The 20,537-nt window shown below is 36.4% G+C and overlaps 1 protein-coding gene across 16 annotated transcripts in view; it reads right to left on the minus strand.

Annotated features, from left to right (window-relative positions):
* NAV3 (neuron navigator 3) overlaps window positions 1–20,537 on the minus strand; it is a 1,137,481-nt gene that overhangs the window by 254,788 nt on the left and 862,156 nt on the right. For all 16 annotated transcript variants that reach the window (XM_057557682.1, XM_057557697.1, XM_057557687.1 and 13 more), the window contains 2 exons: window positions 1,183–1,300; window positions 498–550 (listed from right to left, as the gene is read on the minus strand). In XM_057557682.1, the coding sequence (XP_057413665.1) occupies window positions 498–550; window positions 1,183–1,300 (171 nt within the window). The remainder of the gene's footprint in view (window positions 1–497; window positions 551–1,182; window positions 1,301–20,537) is intronic.

The following is a 20,537-nucleotide window of genomic DNA, read 5'->3' on the forward strand; positions in this document are numbered from 1 at the left end:
AGTCAGTCCCTGCTCAGCAAAATTCCAGCAGCCTGCCCTTAGAGTTATTTCCAAAAGTGTTGAAGAGTCCATGTGTTTACATTGGACTTTGTTATGAGCAAAGAAAATACTATTCGTATATTTTTAAAATGCACATGGCAACTTTTGTTCTTCAAACCAGTTGTTCAGACAAAAAGGCTCCAGTTAAAACTGGAAATGGGATTTATTGCCACCAATACCAGTGTTAAATTATTCAGACATCAGAACAAAAAAAAAAAAAAGGTAAAGAATCTGATCAAACACCTGGAGATTGGTTCTTCAGGAGTCATACATATTAAACCGTATCATTATCACTTCTTCCTAAATTGCACCCAAAGAAATATATATGATAGAATATGATCAAATGGTTTCTTAAACAAGGAGAGAGACATGCAAAAGAAACTTCTAGTCCATTTATAAATGCAGTTAACTCTGGAAGTGAAGACAAGCAATCTATTTAGAATAAACATGATTCTTACCATCTGAGATTGACTCCTAGGACATCCATTGATATCTTCAACTTTTTCATTTGCTAAAGCCAAGAAATAAAATAAAAGAGAGAAAAAAAGAATGACATGCTTAAGCCATGAAGTGAAACACAAAAAAAGGAGACTAAGAAAAAAAGAAAAAAAAAAAAACCACCAAGCACAATGCTGGTGCTACATTCACTCTGTCTCCTAAGCCGTGTACAAGAAGACACTCTTGTTAGCAGCCGTCAGGTCCCTATGCACAAATCAGGCAAATAAAAAAAAAAAAGTGAGTGAGAAGGAAGTTGCTGCTAATTCCTTAGCTTGTGCCAAATGACTGCTGGCATGAAACCTTTCACAATTGTCCCTGCTGGATCAGGATATAGTTTCAAGGAATCTCAGAGTGTATGAGTTGCTCCAGCTAACGAAATGCACACATGGGAGACATATGGTTTAATGAAGCGTTCATTTCTGACAATTCAGTGTATGTAAAGATACAGTTCTAGCCATTTAAAAGCATGGCCAAACTGCCTTTTTCAAACATTCTCACATAAACATTTTAATTAAATCACGGGGAGAGCTGCATTAATCTCAGAGACACGTGGACCAAGTTCCTAAGCATCCAAATTAAACTGTATTTTACCAAAGTGCGTGGGCGCAGAAACTTTCATGGCTTTTCTCAGAGGGCAGATCTTACCAATGATCTGGATGATTTCTGCTAACAGTACTCCATCTGCAATGTCTTGCTGCAAATCCTTGATCAGCCGCTTGTGGCCCGATTTTGCCAGGTAGTGGTTGGCCCAGTCCGTGTAAATCTGTTGAACAGAGGGAGGGAAGAAGTGAGATGGGACGAGGGAAAAGAGAGGCAATAAAAATGCTTAAGACAAATGTTGGATTCAAAGGGAAGTTATTCTGGATCACATTCCAGCTTAAGGAGTCATAGCTCCAAAGGAAATAGTTGTAAAATAATTTTTAAACAGCTCTTTCCCCCACTTATCTCTTGTTTCAAAGGGGGATGACTCACTCTTTTTTCAAAACCCGGGACTAGTCACACTTGTGACACAGCAAAACTCCCTTCCTGGATGACTACTGAGGAAGCTCCTGTTTGCAAATCAGTTTGAGTTTTTACTCTCTTGCCCCTGGTTCTATCATATTGAAAATAATCTGCCTGTCCTTGTAAAAGGAAGCCACCTGGATTGATTTATACCAGAATCTTACTATAAAAATGTGTGTTTCTCTGAGAAGACTTTATTAAATTTGTCATGTGAGATACTGTATGTGACAATATTTTGGCATCATTTTATGAAACAATTGCAAATGCCTAAGCTATTTTATTTGAACTGTCATATCCCATTTCAGCCTCTTGAAATGCATTTATATAAGAGAATAGAGGAAGTAAATGCAGTTATTACATAGAAATTATAATACAGAATTGAGCAGATTATGAGCCATAAGGTTGGCGATCTACATAAAGTAGAGGTGTCCCTCCAATAACAGATTATGATAGAAGAAAAAACTGAAACTGTTCAAAAACTTCACAAAAATAAAATGTTACTAATTTTTCAAATGTTATAGGCACTTACTGATGTAATATAATCTAAATGTAAGGAAATAAATAAGTTAAGACTTTAATTTCATGAATGGCTCATATGGACATATTAATACATTTATTACAAGGCAGACTATAATATGTGATATGATAGAAGATTGCAAAATTTGAAATGAGAATAGAGGAGGACAATTAACTGAGAAATATACACATAAAAATGTGTTATAGGGGCTTCCCTGGTGGCGCAGTGGTTGAGTCTGCCTGCCGATGCAGGGGACACGGGTTCGAGCCCTGGTCTGGGAAGATCCCACATGCCGCGGAGCAACTAGGCCCGTGAGCCACAACTACTGAGCCTGCGCGTCTGGAGCCTGTGCTCCGCAACAAGAGAGGCCGTGATAGTGAGAGGCCTGCGCACCGCGATGAAGAGTGGCCCCCGCTTGCCGCAACTGGAGAAAGCCCTCGCACAGAAACGAAGACCCAACACAGCCATAAATAAATAAATAAATAAAATTAAATAAAGTTGCATGCTTTAAAAAAAAAAAATGTGTTATAGAAGCACTGGAATTAGTACTGGACACATAATAGAACCTAAAGATAGGAAGTAAAGGAAAGGGCTTTCCACACAGAGGGGACAAGATACAGAAAGGCAGAGGAAAAAAGGAATCAAGGGCACAGTTGTAAATTATATAATCAAGGCAGGATGCCTGAAATTATGACAAATTAGACTGGAAAGGTAAATTGAGCTTTGTAGTCATGAGCACTAAGTGCCAAGCAAAATGTAAAAAATGCTTTTTTTATTTCCAACAAAACTAATACAAGTTTTTGTAAAAATAAAATAAAATAGAAGTGTAGAAACTGAGAAATGAAGGTTTCCCCACAACTTGCAACCCCACCCACTTTTGAATAACTGGGTATAAATAGTTCTAGAATTTTTTCTACGCCTACACACTTCACCACATGACACAATATTACACACACATACACATACTCACAATAGAATGCATAACCAAATCTGGCTCATATTTATGTATCACTGCATTTTTCAGTTTTTTATGTAACGGTATTTTAATAACACTTCTAAAACCATTTCGCATATATTTTCTCACTATTTTTGATGTAATATTATACATGATATCAATCCCCTGTTGAAGGATATTTAATTTTTTTTTTAATGTTTCCACTGCATCTAAATTTGTAAGATACATCTTATATATGTATCTTGGCATATTCATATACTAGTATTTTTTACAGGACCAAAACCTAAAAGTGGGACCACTAAGTTTTTTTAATGTATCCTAGGTACAAACATTCCAAAATACAACATAGAAGAAAAAGAGGGTGTTTCTTTATTTTAGAAAATACAAAGTGGCATCTTAATGCATTTGTAGTGGTATTAAGTGTCCTGAAAGACAAATAATTTGAAGCATCCTGTTGCATAAGAAAAACATATATGATAGCAACACTACATCTTTCTCCATGTTCATGATCTTCTTTATACTGAAGATATTAAAGTGTGAGAAACATCACTTGCACAACTGTCTCCTGAATTAGAAAACAAACACATGATTTCTAGACAGACACTTTTATTTGGTGATCATTTTCCTCAAGATTTTAGTCTGCTTGTGTTATTGTAAAATTTTAATTTTATAAGGATTTATACTGTTTAGAATATAAAAAACTTGAGCACTTTCCCTTCGTCTACACATCAATCAAATGATAGCATTAATTGTTTGGTTTGTAGTAGAAATTTCAGGGCGAGCCAGGCTTGATTTGTGCCTATCCCCTAGGCAGTGAATTATAAGCACCAGTTAATTGACTTTAAAGGATCCACAAAGATGAAGAACATGAGTTCTGTAGTCAAGCAGACCTGGCTTTGAGGCCCAGCAGGCCACTTGCCACCCCTGGGACATTGAACAAGTTGCTTATCCTTTCTAAACCTGATTCCTCATCTGAAAAATAAGGATAATAATAATACTTACATTATAAAATTGTGTCAGGAATAAATAAGATACCACTTGTAAAGTGCCTGTCACAGAGTTAGCCCTGAAAAAAGGTCTGCTGTTATTATCATTTTATGGCATCTATGTGTTATTTGCTATGATGGCTTTCCAACAAATATGTGTTGATGTTATCATTTTGCAAAGGTTAAAAAATTTCAAAGTATTGGCGGTCGAAGACTGGAGAAACTGTATCGTTGCTTTCTTACACTACTCACATCTCTGACTCCTGCTATCTTATTCACTGGGGCCACAGATCTGTCTGCCATCCAAACTCAGAGGAATGTATCCAATTTTAAGGCTGTGATGTTCTCATCCAGGCCGGCAATGCCTCCATCATGACACAACCTCCAACAAACACTATGTTGCATGGATTCTTCTTTTTTTTTTTTTTTTTTTGCTACTTTATTTATTTATTTATTTATTTTTGGCTGTGTTGGGTCTTCGGTTCGTGCGAGGGCTTTCTCTAGTTGCAAGCGGGGGCCACTCTTCATCGCGGTGCGGGGACCACTCTTCATCGCGGTGCGCAGGCCTTTCACTATCGCGGCCCCTCCTGTTGCGGGGCACAGGCTCCAGATGCGCAGGCTCAGTAGTTGTGGCTCACGGGCCCAGCTGCTCTGTGGCATGTGGGATCTTCCCAGACCAGGGCTCGAACCCGTGTCCCCTGCATTGGCAGGCAGATTCTCAACCACTGCGCCACCAGGGAAGCCCGGATTCTTCTTTTTTAATGACGGCATTAAATTATGGAAAATATATTCATTTAACATTTATTTAAATATACGCAGAATGGAATGTATTAAAAATAAAAACAATAATACTTTCATTCTCCAAATGCATGTCAACAGTGCCTTAGCGTCTATCCAAATCCCTCCTGGGACTCAGGTGAGAAAACAGATGGGAAACCAGCTGGTTGGCTTCAAGACCTTGTTGGGATAGCCTCTGGCTGAGCTCATGAAACACGTTTTCACTTGGTCCAGGATTCCTTCTAGAGGAATCCCAAGCCCGAGTGCTTTGACTCGTCCAGCATCTCTAACACATGAAACTTTGCTCAGATAGTAGCTCTGACTTAGCTGCAATCAGAAAAATCTATTTAGACTAAATAAATGAATTTAAAAACTAAGTCCCATGCACTTTATTTACTTACTCTTTCTAACAGACATGTGTAGAAGATACCTGATTCAAGTTAATCAGTGATTTTCAAAGGGTTATAATCTAGATTAGGAAATATAAAACAATTACAAAGCAACTTATACATATATTTAAAATTAAATATATGTAAACTTATATTTTCCTGTCTTTTAAAAAATTAAATTTAAAAAAGTGGACATATGAACTGTGTCTTTAAGGAGACAGTTTTCAAGCAAAGGACACATGGTATATAAATATATATATTTAAAACTCATCAATAAACTTTCTGTAATAACCTGATGAGAGAAGATACAAACAACCTTGTCAATCATCATTAGAATCTGTTGTTCAAATAAACACAACAGAATGCTGAAATCATGTCCGGATTTTGGATCAGAGCTCCAAAGTTGCCCTTGATTCATTCCCATAAAAATAATGACAGCATTTAACCTCTTAGCCTCAGTTGAATGAGAGAAATGTGTGGTACTTATTTTGTAGGATTATGGTATGAATTATAGTTTTGGTTTTTTTTAGTGAAGAAACTGATATAATTGGAAATAATATCATGTCAATCGTAAATCAATATTTGGTATTTTCTATAGCAGGGTCATTGAGTGTTTAAGTCATCAAGGTTGTGACCAAAGCTTTAAATACCATTTACCTTAAAACATCTGAGGAAAGCTGGCTTCAGATGTTTAAACTGCAATATTATGAATATAAATGTCATCTCATGTAATAATTATATTTCAGTTAATTCAGAAGAATTAATGAGATTACATTTACCAAAGTGCTACTTAGAAACTCTAGCACAGTTGTATGTTTAATAATGCATTTACAGTAATTTAAAATGATAGAAATTAAAGGCACCATGGTATACTTTATATTTCATATTTATCAGCATGGGTTTTAGGGCCTATTATGCAACAGCAGGTATTCTTTAATGAACAGTCTATATGGTTGGAATTTCTGCTCTGCCCCTCAATATCCATGTGGATACCGACTGAACATTTATTTCCTCTCAGTGTAAGATTTTTCTCATCTGTAAAATGGCAATAATAGTATTACCTATTAATGGGATTATTGTGAGGAGTTAATAAATTTATACTTTTGGAACATGGCCTTTCACTTACTAAATATTTGTTAAATGTCAAATAGCATTATTAGTTCACGTTTTCATATTTACATTAATCATAATTAGTTTATTAACATTATACCAGAGTATCTTTGTCAAATCCTTAAATCTTAGCTGTCCACCCAAATGTAGTTGACCTAACTAATTAAGGAAAACTGCTGCAAGTTGTAATGATCTCTTAATTATTTGATCCTATAATATTTCTTTTACAGTGCTAATTTTTAAATTATAAAATAATAGGGTCAAATAGAAGGCAATATTCCTGATTTCAAGCTATACTATAAAGCTATGGTCATCAAAACAATATGGTACTAGCATAACAACAGATAAATAGACCAATGGAACAGAACTGAGAGCCTAGAAATAAAACCATGCATATATAATTTGACAAAAGAGCTAAGAACACTCAGTGGAGAAAAGGCAGTCACTTCAATAAATGCTGCTGAGATAATTAGATAGTCACATGTGAAAGAATGAAACTGGACCCATATCTTATGCCACTTAAAAAAAATTAACTCAAAATGGATTAAGACCTGAAACCATGAAACCCCTAGAAACAAATACAGAAACAAATTCCTTGACATGGGTCTTGGGAATGAAGTTTTGGATATGACATCTAAAGCAAAAGAAACAAAACAAAACAAAACAAAATCAAGTGGGACTACACCAAACTACAAAGCTTCTGCACAGCAAAAGAAATCATCAACAAAGTGAAAAGACAACCCATGGAATGGGAAAAAATTATTTGCAAACAGTATAATCTGATAAAGGAATACCTAAAATATATAAAGAAATTGTACAATTCAATACCAAAAATACAAATAACCCAATTAAAAATAGGCAAAGGATTTGAATAGACATTTGTCCAAAGAAAATACATAAAATTCCAACAGGTATAAGAAAAGATGTTCAATATCACTAGTCATTAGGGAAATGCAAATTAAAACCACAGTGTGATAGCACCTCACGCCTGTTAGAATGGCTGTTATCATAAAGACAAGAGATAACAAATGCTGACATGGATATGGAGAAAAGGGAACCCCTGTGTACTACTGGTGGAATTTTAAATTGCTATAGTCACTAGGGAAATTAGTATGGAGGATCCTCAAGCAGTTAAAAATAGAACTACCATATGATCTAGCATTTCTACTTCTGGAAATATATACAAAGGAAATAGAAACGCTAACTCAAAAAGATATCTGCAACCCTGTGTTCATAGGAGCATTATTTACAATAGCTAAGACATAGAAAAAAATCTAAGTGTCCATCGATGGATGAATGGGAAAAATAGTTGTGGTACATATATAGATATATAAAATATAGATATATAAATTTATACACACACACACACGATGGAATGCTATTCACTCATAGAAAATGAGGAAATCCTACTATTTGCCACAATATGAATGAAACTTGAAGGCATTATGCTAAGTGGAATAAGTCATACAGAAAAATACAAATATTGTATAATCTCACTTACATGTGGAATCTAAAAACAAATGAAAAAACCTCATTGAAAAAAGATCAGACTTGTGGTTACCAGAGGCGGAGGGTGGAGGGCGAGGGGGAATTGGAGAAAGGTGGCAAAAGGTACAAACTTCCAGTTACAAGATAAATAAGCACTAAGGATGTAATGCATGGCATGATGACTACAGTTAATATTGCTATATGATACATAGGAAATTTGTTAAGAGAGTAAATCCTGTGAGTTCTCATCACAAAAAGACTCCCCCTCCCATTTTTTTCTTTTTACTGTATCTATGTATATGAGAAGTTGGATGTTAACTGAACCTACTGTGGTAATAATTTCACAGTATATGTAAACCAAAACATCAGACTGTATGCCTTAAACGTATACAGTGATGTATATCAATTATTTCTCAATGAAATGGCAAATGAATAAATAATAAACATGGCTGTAAAAAAAAACAAACAAAAATAGAAGACAAAATACAGACATCATACTGCTTTTATCCTGTTACAGTAAAACAACATCAGAAGATCTACTTTGGTTCTCCATTGCGTCTTAAACTTTTGTTTATGATGATTTTTTTTTTTTTTTACTACCGACAATATAATGCACTGCCTTTGCGTATCACAGCAAACTGCTCCTGAATTTTTTAACCATAATTCAGTATTTGACGAGTGTATTGTAAGTAACCTGACAGTTATATAAAAATGATTATGACTGTTTTTGTTACTGCATACACTACACTGAGGTATACAAATGTTTCAATGAGACATAATAATTTATTTTTAATGAGTGCTAAATGATCAAAGAAATGTAAAGAAGTAGGTGGGGAAAGGCAGACTCTTCAGTCAAGAGCCTATTTTAACAGAAAGACACTAACCTATAACCTACTTAGAAAATATTATAAATGAAGTCAGATGATTTTAAATATTAGTTGAGCTGGTTTCAACCCTGCATTTATTTATACACATTAGTTTCTCCCCAACATTCAAGGAGTAGTGATATATTCCCATAAGCACTGCTCTCTGGTTTAGTCAAATTACAGGTTTTGAGAAGTCAAATAGGTTCTTCTAATCCATAGCAGAAAGAAACTGTTTTGAAAACCAACAATTTCAACAGTAATAATTGGGCTTTCACATTACATAAATCAGCAAAGGACTAAGCACATAAAAGATAAGCCATAAATGGTAGATTAGGGAAGAGTGACCAGTGATGAAAGTATTTTTTCCCACAAAGAGAAGAATTAGTCCTGGGAAGAGAATTGGAAGGAAGGGAAGGTGCTAAGATTCGACCTAACAGGCCACCTCTCTGGGTGGAGTTTCATAGTAGCATCTGGACCTGAGAAGGACTCACAAAGCATAACATCTACCAAAAGTTTATGGGAGAGCATCCATTTTTTCTTCCAATTCCTGAGAACCATATGGGATTTTCTAAGGGAAAGAAAGTGATCCCAGAGAGTATTTGAAATCAGGACAGGAAGAATGCTTAGACCTAATATGGGAAAGGACAAAAAGCAAGAAATACGTGAGCACAGGTTACGATAACTCCAGTCTGACAGACATCATAAATTTCACCACTTACCAGACAGTGGCACTGATGGGCACTAACGGCCCATAAGATGTGGCATCATGGTGCCGTGGTAGTAAGTACCCTTGTTCACCAACCCTCCCCAGACTATCACTTCAGGGAGAAAGAAGGGAAGGAGAAGAATCTGAAGTTGACTGGGCCTATTCTGATAGGACTGAACTTTAAACCAGAAGTAACTGAATACTTTGAATTGGGAAAAATAAATTTTCTCCTGCTGGACAGAAATAGACATTTGAGAGGTGAGCTTATATATATATTCTTTTTTTATAAAAATAGAATCTACCTCTTTGTTTATTATTATTATTTTGGTCACACTACGCAGCTTATGGGGTCTTAGTTTCCCGACCAGGGATCAAACCTGGGCCCCCTGCAGTGGAAGAGCAGAGTCTTAACCACTGGACCACCAGGGAATTCCCTATATATTCTTTTTAAAAGCTATAATTTTGTACACCTCAGTGTATGATTCAAAACTCCATGAGTGATAGGCAATGTTGGGCAAAGGAGATTAGAAAAATTACAGTATGGAATTAAGACCTGAAACATGCTATTTATACTCAGTTTGAAATCTGATCACAGACTGGATCTTCAGTTGCTATCACAGAACTGATATGACCAAAAGATCCATGGAGTTCAATGTCATGACTCTTGCAGACCTTCTAGAAATCTCAATACTGAGGGCTATGAGGGACTATTATAAAATGAACCCATTAAAAGCTTTTGATAATATAAACATCATCACAATATATGTAATAGATTCACCAAGTAAATGGTTCAACTCAGCTAGTTTATTTCTCAGTTTTTACATCAAGGAAAATACTATTAATGAAATTCTTAAAAAAATTTCAAGTTTGAAGGGATTAAAAGTGAATATTGATGAGTCAACAACCCCAGAAAATCAGAAGAAGGTCTATGAAAGCAGGTAAATTCTAAAGTAAACATAAAATAAACTCTAATAATTTCCTTTTGCTTTTTTTTCTTTATTTCTCACACCCAATCTCTGACCCAGTTCTGTTAATTCTATCTCCTTAATATCTTTTGACCCTTCGGCTCCATTACTGCTGTAATTATTCTGGTTCAGCTTTTCATCATCTCTCACCCAAATTGCTTTAAAAGTCCTAGAAACTGTCTCTAAATTAGGCAGGGTATGCACTAAACTATTCTATACACTATAGATAGGGACTGCTTTAAAATGCAAATCTGATAAAGTAATTTACCTTCCTACCTAAAAATCACAAGGGAGCTCACACTTGACTTCAGAATAAAAGTTTCCTTATGAAGCCAATTTACTCCAGTTCTTAAAAGTGAATTTGTTTAAAGAAAAATGGCCAAAAAAAAGAAAAAGAGAGAAAAAAGAAAGCCACAACTATGAAGGTCCTAGAAGAATGATGGAAGATTGAGGAATGCCATCCAAAAGGATGAGCTTTGACAAGCAGAGAGAAGGGGAAAGCATATTCCATATATATATATATATGAAGAGGGAGAGTGAAACTTATTAAGGGGCAGAGGTGTATTTCATATTCTGAATTCTGAATTCTGAATCCATTTGGTCTGAATAATTCCACTTGGTCAGAGCACGGGGAAGAGGCACATGGAAAAGCTAGAGAGAAGACAGGAGTCAGGCAGGGGTCCTCTGTAAAGTAAAGAGGGCTGTATCAATATTTTAGGTAAAAGCTTATTTTTATGTAGGAGGCATAAAAATGACAGATATGGGGCTTCCCTAGTGGCGCAGTGGTTGAGAATCTGCCTGCCAATGCAGGGGACATGGGTTCGAGCCCTGGTCTGGGAAGATCCCACATGCCGCGGAGCAACTGGGCCCGTGAGCCACAACTACTGAGCCTGCGCGTCTGGAGCCTGTGCTCCGCAACAAGAGAGGCCGCGATAGTGAGAGGCCCGCGCACTGCGATGAAGAGTGGCCCCCGCTCGCCGCAACTAGAGAAACCCCTCGCACAGAAACGAAGACCCAACATACCCAAAAATAAATAAATAAATTTAAAAAACAAACAAACAAAAAAAAATTCCTATATTCTTTAAAAAAAAAATGACAGATATGGCTGTATTTCTAAACTCTAGCTCTGATGTAGCTATGAGGGATAGAGAAAAACAATAAAGGAAGACTGCTTAAGAGGCTAAGCCTTAAGATAAGACTCCCACGTTCTGGATGGTAAAATAAATACTTTTCCACCATGTATTTTCTAGGAATTCTCCCTTAAGACAGCAAGAACAAAAACCGAAAGCTCAAACTCAATCTCCTATGACTACAGTATATGAATATGGAAATCAGCTGAAAAAGTGATACATGATTTAGCAAAGAGGAGTAAAGGAACATCAAGCCCACAGGAGCCTGCAGAGGGAGACATCAGAGCAATGCAAAGAGATTTTCCCATAGAATCCCAAAACAGCTCAGGAAGTGTGGGCAACAGACCAAGTGGAAAGTTGGGGTGGGGGAAACCAGAGACAAGAGCTACTACTTACCTCTTCCTCATACCATCAAGAGCCAGGAAATACAGACCAGGGAAAATCCAGACTTAGAGATATCAGTCAGACAGGAGGGTGGAGGTATAAGAATGAAAATGAGGGATTAAATGAAATTATGCATCCTGATACCGAGACTCCAGCAACTGTCTTCCTGTCCTAGGTTCTTTCTCCTTCAGAAATGCAAGATTATATCTCCCCCATCCGCATTCCAGCCAGAGGTGGCAAGTCCTTCTCGGACAACAATTATCATTCCTAAGACCAACAGACATCAACATTCAAGGTACCCAGTGGATCAACCAGCTGGCCAGTGGATGACCTAGAGTGAATCACAGAGGACACTAAGAAATGTGTGGACGTGTGAACATAGCTTTTTAGTGTCTCACACTTGATACATACAGAGTTGAAGGTTACCATACATTTGACGAAATCCTCTAAAATAAAATACAGACACCAGATGGGTAGATAAATAAGAATAAAATAGTGTCAAAGGCAGGAGTAGAATAAGACTTCGCTATAATGTTGGTGTCTACCACTTAATAGACACCCAAAAAAGCCTGGCTCACGGCCTTTTGGTCCATCTATACACAATCCATATACGTAATATATATATGATATACATGATGCTTTCACTTTTAGATTTTAAGAAAACATAAATATTTCTTAATTTTTAAAAAATATTTGATTTTTGGTTACAAAAAAGAAAACTTCTTAATGATGATTAGTATATCGAAATTCTGGTCCATGTCACATATATTACTAATAATATATTCCATGTGTAGGGATTACCAGTCTTAAGTAAACATTAAAATTCATATACATGCAAAAATATCACTTTCCATTATTACTGCATTTTACCTTTCAAGTTCTCTGAGAGTTATTTCCTACCTGAGAAAAGAATATACCTTGGCTCCCTGCTGTACTTATTTTGACCATAAGCCAGATGGAGCAAATAATCAATATCAATATTCTCAACTTTCATGCTTGCAACCCTACCCATCCCAGTGACACTTCCTTGGCATATAGCTGTCAAATGTACCACTTGATTCAAGTTTCAGATTTTATTGAAACTGAAATTATATTGATATTTTCATTTACAACTGCATTTATCTGTTTAAATTTATAGCCCAAGTGATTAGCCTGGAATGTAATGACATCTCCTTTTAAGCATACCTCAGAGATGTTATGGGTTCGATTCTAGACCATCTAAATAAAACAAGTATCTCAATAAAGCAAGTCACAAGAATTTTTTGGTTTCCCAGTGTATACAAAAGCTATGTTTAAACTATGCTGTAGTCTATTAAGTGTGCAATAGCATTATGTCTAAAAAAACAATGTACATACCTTAATTAAAAAATACTTCATTGCTAAAAAATTCTAACCATCATCTGAGCCTTCAGCAAGTCGTAATCTTTTTGCAATACTAACAGCAAAAATCACTGATCACAGATCATCATAACAAATGTAATAATAATGAAAAAGGCTGAAATATTGCATGAATTACCCAAATGTGACACAGAGACACGAAGTGAGCAAATGCTGCTTGGAAAGCTCAATGCAGGGTTGCCACAAACCTTCAATTTGTAAAAGAAACCCCCCAGAAAACAAAAAACGCAATTACCTGTGAAGCGCAATAAGGTGAAACAATAAAACGAGGTAAGCCTGTATTTTCATATAGGAATAAGAAATTTTTAGATGAGCAGAAACAGACCTAAATGTAATCTAAAAGGAAGACAAGAGAGAGAGTTTACTATGCTAACTACAGTATTCCTGATTTTTTTTTTTTTTACCTGCAGTTTATTTGTAGGGAAAATAATGAAATCAGAATACAAACTGGGGCATGCATAATCAAATCAAATCAGCCAACACTGATTGCGCAGCGCTGTGCTGGGTACTGTGGCCACATTAAAAAGGATAAGACACATAGTTTGTCCCTGAGGAGGGAAGGAAGGACTGGGCAGGGAGCGGGTTAGCCAATTTTGAGAACCCACCAGGTGTTCCTTGCAATGATGATTGCCTCGTCTCTCCGCATCTTGCCTATCTGGTGACATTCCAGCTACCTCGATCTTTTTTCCAAATCATCCCTCCCCACACTCTTGTGAAGACTCCCTGGCATTTATTTGCGGTCATATATGTCACTCTCCGATCCTCTGACCACTCCAAATGTACTGACTGTTTTGGTTTTTGAGTCATATTTTCTCCTCTAACCTTAAGTGTCACCATCATCCTGCGCAATTTCCTCATCAGTGGACAATCCAATAAACGCTCTGCCAGAAATGAAATATATAAAGAAGAACCATCTACCCTGTCTTAAATTCACAGCGCTTTTTAATGATCTTTTCTTCTACAGAGAAAATGACATTTTGTAAATTTTTGAAAAAGGAGTTGGATATTATAACCATACAGTACAATCCTGGTACTAATTTAAATTTTTTTCACTTAACTTCAATCGCATTGCCACTGCTACCAGCAGCATGACCAAAAAATAGTCTTTATAGTATTCTTTCTCCAAGATGTAGTATCTGCTAATAATATTGTTGAGAGTAAGGCACTATTTTAAACACATTAAATGGTTTAACTCAGTCAATCCTCAAAGCTTCCTAAGAGGAAGATACTATTATTCCATTTTAGATATGAGGATCTTGAAACAGAGAGGTGAGGTGTTTTCCCCAGGTCTCAACATAAGGGTGCCAAATAATCCAGATATTCTGGCTCAGAAGCTCTCCTCTTAGCTCACACAAAAGGAGATATTTCATTTATGAGCTTCCCTAACTCCAGCCTCCTACAGTTATTTCCATTGCATCTGACATGCATCTCAAAATATGGGGGGAAAGCTCCTTTATTTGACTGTACAACATCTGGCGTTTATAGAACGCTCTATAGGGAATCCATCCTAACTGCTTGCAAAATTCTAATAACCCAGGTGACAACATGTGTTAAAACCTGCATATTAAACTGTACCAAAGAGTATTTTAGAAAACCAGTTAAGAGAACTTTTACTTCTCATACTTTTCTAGGGGAAAAAAAAAAGCATGATACTTGAAATTCTTGTACCTTCTTTTTATCTCAGTCTGATAATTGATGCAAGTTAAATTCAAGGTAAATATTAGCAACCGTCCTTCAAAGAAGAAATATTATGGCAGAAAAATATGCATAAGAAAATAATATTAATGAAGCACAAAGGTGAGAGAGAATAAACCTCGATTAGTCTTAGCAATTCAGTTTCTAGGCTTCTGACCTGGGTATTTCCACTCACGTACCCATAATCAGCAGTGAGGAACTGACTGTTAGAAACATCAAGTATAGACCAGTAATTCTCAAAGTATGGCCCCTGGACCAACATCATCGGAGTCATCTAGGAACTTGTTAGAAATGCAAATTATCAGCCCTCACCCTAGAACCACTGACTCAGAAACTCTAAAGGTGGGGACAGTAATCTGAGTTTTAAAAATTCTCCCGGTGATTTTGATGTATGCTAGCTAATATTTGAGGACCACTGGCATAGACAATGATTTTCACACATAAAAATAGTTTTATTTCTAGCACTTTAAACTGTGTTTCACTGTAAAGAGAATGTTATTTCAATGTAAATTAAAAGTAACAAAAGACTCACAGCTTACATAGTATTTTCCCTTACCTCCTAAAATTCTCCTGCTACCAAAAAAAAAAAACCCAAACACCAAAAAACACCTCACAGTGAGCCCAGAAAATACTGACTATAAGTGCTCTTTGCAAACCATTCATTCCTATGTTAAAACCTTTAAATTTTTAGAAATAAAGGTAGGCATCCATTTCAAAGTTTTATTAAGGTTAAAAAAAATCTATTTATTTAGAAGGAGGTGAACAACAGGTGGTGGAGGTGAACAACAGGTGGTTTATATTTACTTAGGCTAAAAACATAAAACTTGGAAGCTGAGAGAGAACACACTTCCTGCTGTGCTAAAAAGCTGCAATGAAGAGTAATGGAAATAGAAATGCATCACCCCAGGGGCACTAATACATCCATCCAGCCACTGCTAGTCTGCAGGAGTGAAATTTCCGGGGACAAAAAGAGACTTTTAAAAATATTTGTTTTCTTGCCATCTTCTTTTTTGTCATTGTTACATGAATTCTAAGCAAACACAATACTATTTGGAAGATTTTGTTGATCCCCATGGGGCCATATCCTATTTTCATAAATATTTGAAATTTTTGAAACTATCATGAATTGTAGCAACACACACACATATATGTGTATATACATGACACATGGTGATATGTGTCATGTAGTTTGCTGTTTGCTAAGGACACTTTGATGGATCCAATTTATATTCCAATCAGACACAATTATCTATCGGCTTCCTGCAGGTGGTTTCTCTACAGTGACATGCTATAGCTCCAAATCACCACAGGTAGGGGCTAGAGCCACATAACTCCAAGACCATCTGCTGGAGTGCATCTACTGTACAGCTTTGTCATGCTGCAAAGTAAACCTGCTCACCTAATCAGACAACCACACTAGTGGTCTCCTGACCCCGACGAGAGCACCAAGATTTTAGAAGTCATCACATTGACAATCACCATAAAAATCTCCAAATTTCATTCTGAAATCCTTTCATTTTAAATGTACCACAACAGGTAGACTGCTAAGGATTCAATTTAAATCCCTTACAAGTTATTACACTTCATTAAATAAAATGGAAAATAAAAATGAAAAAAAAAAAGGCAGACTGCTCACTATATGATTTCATACTGTATTTATATACAAATGCAAGGTAGCAAATAGAAATCAAAGATTCTAATTTGGCCAATATTTCAAGTTCAAGGCTCCAAACCAAATTTTACAATCTATTTTCTTATAAACCTATTCCAGTGATTGAAGTTGTTCCCCAAGAGGATGTGAAACATGGTCTAGAACATTCACCCAACATGGACAACTCAGGAAGTAAAACTTCTCACTAAGCAGGTAAGCCAATCTCAGCTGATGTTGTTCTCTAACTCCCAACCCCTTTGAGAAAAAAAACATAAAGTTAAATTTTTGAAGGGTTTCAGAAGTAGAGCTTGGAGTCAGAGATTCTGGGCTCCTTTCCCAGTCCCACCACTTACTACTGGATCTTGAGTTTCCTCCTCTTTAATGCAGGGATCATATCCTTATCTACCCTATCTCAGAGGATTACTGTGAGGATTAACTGTAATAGAAAACATTTGCAAAAGCAAAATATATTGTACAAAATAAGGCATCATTATTATAACCCATGAAATATGTTACCCATGAATTACATTTAAAAACATATTCACCCAAAACAAACACAGAATCATTTCAAAGAACTACTGCACATGCATACTGAGATCAACTATGTTTTGTTTTTTAATTGCATTAATGAGACACAGAAACTAATTTGTCTCCACAAAATGCCCTTATCTCGAATTTCTTCTCTGTCCATATCTGATGTATTTCCTAGTCTGTTCCAAGAAAGGTCATACATCAGCTATGTATTATGACAATGGATGATTTTTATGAAGAGCTGACCTAACTAGCAATGCCTTTCCAGCCGCTTCATGACTATAAGTGACCCCATTCCCATCCCTTGTCAGAAAACCTATTACATTTTAGCTACTGTTCACCAAAACTGGTGTTCCAGCTTCCACAGCATAGAGTATCCTCTAACAAGCAGCTTCTCACACAGGAACTTCGTTTCCAGCTCTCCTCTTCTTGCATTTAGGTAGGAAAATGTAGACTTCTTCTCACCAATGGGATGTGAACTGAAGTGATACTCATCTCTTCCCAGCCTGGCCCATAAAAATACCCCACACCGTATTCTCCATCCTTTTTGCCCTTGGTGCAGCTGGAAGTTCATATCTAGGTGGAATATGGAAGCCACATGATGAAAATGGCAGAGCTATCATTAGTATAAGTTCTGAGTGACTGTCCAAAACAGAGCATCCCTGATTCCACAACCAACAAGCAGGAAACACCTTTGACTGTGGGAGTGAGAAATAAACAGCTACTGTGCTAAGCCCCTGGAATCCAGGTGTTTCTTACAGACTGGTGTTCATTTAAATTAGAGACATTATCCTTGCAGCCGAAGACTCTTCACAGAACAAATCGCCTGTGTCCAAGAATTTGATGATGATGCCAATGGAGAAAAATAGGAAATATTCCTATTTCCCTTCCAGAGACCATTGCCCTGTACCCACAGTCCTTACCAAGGACTTTCTCTTCATTCCTGATAATCTTTTCATTAATTCATTTCATGTGTATCTTCTGAGCACTTATTATGGGCTCTTCATCATTAGGAATGCCTCTCTCTTCCTTGTGAAGCTCTGAACTTGGGTCCTCAGCAATTCCATTCAACTTGTTGCTACTGTCCCTGGGATGGGAACGTGGGCATACGTTGGTCAAATTTCCACAACTGGAATCCTTAGAACTTGGTATAACATTTTTTTTCTTAATGATGATTAAAAAGAGAACTAAGTATTAAATATATTTACTTATTTATTTTTTCTTTATATCATCAAATTTATTTAACTCCTCAATGTCACACAAAATGAAGTCTAGACATACGTGGTATTATGTTTCTGTTGGTCATTGTTTTTTTTTTTTTAACATCTTTATTGGAGTATAATTGCTTTACAATGGTGTGTTAGTTTCTGCTTTATTACAAACTGAATCAGGTATACATATACCTATGTTTCCATATCTCTTCCCTCTTGTGTCTCCCTCCCTCCCACCCTCCCTATCCCACCCCTCTAGGTGGTCACAGAGCACCAAGCTGATCTCCATCTGTTATGTGGCTGCTTCCCACTAGTTATCTATTTTACATTTGGTAGTGTACATATGTCCATGCCACTCTCTCACTTTATCACACCTTACCCTTCCCCCTCCCCATATCCTCAAGTCCATTCTCTAGTAGGTCTGTGTCTTTATTCCCTTCTTGCCCCTAGATTTTCATGACCTTTATTTTAATTTTTTTCTTAGCTTCCATATATATGTGTTAGCACACAGTATTTCTTTTTCTGTTTCTGACATACTTCACTCTGTATGACAGACTCTAGGTCCATCCACCTCACTACAAATAACTCAATTTCGTTTCTTTTTATGGCTGAGTAATATTCCATTGTATATATGTGCCACATCTTCTTTATCCATTCATCTGTCGATGGACACTTAGGTTGCTTCTATGTCCTGGCTATTGTAAATAGAGCTGCAATGATCATTTTGGTACACGACTCTTTTGGAATTATGGCTTTCTCAGGGTATATGCTCAGTAGTGGGATTGCTGGGTCATATGGTAGTTCAATTTTTAGTTTCTTAAGGAACCTCCATACTGTTCTCCATAGTGGCTGTATCAATTTACATTCCCACCAACAGTGCAAGAGGGTTCCCTTTTCTCCACACCCTCTCCAGCATTTATTGTTTGTAGGTTTTTTGATGATGGCCATTCTCACTGGTGTGAGATGATATCTCACTGTAGTTTTCATTTGCATTTCTTTAATGATTAATGATGTTGGGCACCCTTTCATGTGTTTGTTGGCAATCTGTATATCTTCTTTGGAGAAATATCTATTTAGGTCTTCTTCCCATTTTTGGATTGGGCTGTTTGTTTTTTAGATATTGAGCTGCATGAGCTGCTTGTATATTTTGGAGATTAATCCTTTGTCCGTTGAATCATTTGCAAATATTTTCTCCCATTCTGAGGGTTGTCTTTTCGTCTTGTTTATGGTTTCCTTTGCTGTGCAAAAGCTTTTAAGTTTCATTAGGTCCCATTTGTTTATTTTTGTTTTTATTTCCATTTCTCTAGGTGGTGGGTCAAAAAGGATCTTGCTGTGACTTATGTCATAGCATGTTCTGCCTATGTTTTCCTCTAAGAGTTTGATAGTGTCTGGCCTTACATTTAGGTCTTTAATCCATTTTGAGTTTATTTTTGTGTATGGTGTTAGGGAGTGTTCTAATTTCATACTTTTACATGTACCTGTCCAGTTTTCCCAGCACCACTTATTGAAGAGGCTGTCTTTTCTCCACTGTATATTCTTGCCTTCTTTATCAAAGATAATGTGACCATATGTGTGTAGATTTATCTCTGGGCTTTCTATCCTGTTCCATTGATCTATATTTCTGTTTTTGTGCCAGTACCATATTGTCTTGATTACTGTAGCTTTGTAGTATAGTCTGAAGTCCAGGAGCCTGATTCCTCCTGCTCCGTTTTTCCTTCTCAAGATTGCTTTGGCTATTCGGGGTCTTTTGTGTTTCCATACAAATTGTGAAATTTTTTGTTCTAGTTCTGTGAAAAATGTCAGTGGTAATTTGATAGGGATTGCACTGAATCTACAGATTGCTTTGGGTAGTAGAGTCATTATCACAATGTTGATTCTTCCAATCCAAGAATGTGGTATACGTCTCCATCTATTTGTATCATCTTTAATTTCTTTCATCAGTGTCTTATAATTTTCTGCATATAGGTCTTTTATCTCCATAGGCAGGTTTATTCCTAGATATTTCATTCTTTTTGTTGCAGTGGTAAATGAGAGTCTTTTCTTAATTTCACTTTCAGATTTTTCATCATTAGTGTATAGGAATGCTAGAGATTTCTGTGCATTAATTTTGTATCCTGGTACTTTACCAAATTCATTGATTAGCTCTAGTTGTTTTCTGGTAGCATCTTTAGGATTCTCTATGTATAGTATCATGTCATCTGCGAACAGTGACAGCTTTAATTCTTCTTTTCCGATTTGG

This window comes from Balaenoptera acutorostrata, chromosome 11, assembly GCF_949987535.1.
Source record: "Balaenoptera acutorostrata chromosome 11, mBalAcu1.1, whole genome shotgun sequence".
In the NCBI taxonomy this organism is placed as follows: domain Eukaryota; kingdom Metazoa; phylum Chordata; class Mammalia; order Artiodactyla; family Balaenopteridae; genus Balaenoptera; species Balaenoptera acutorostrata.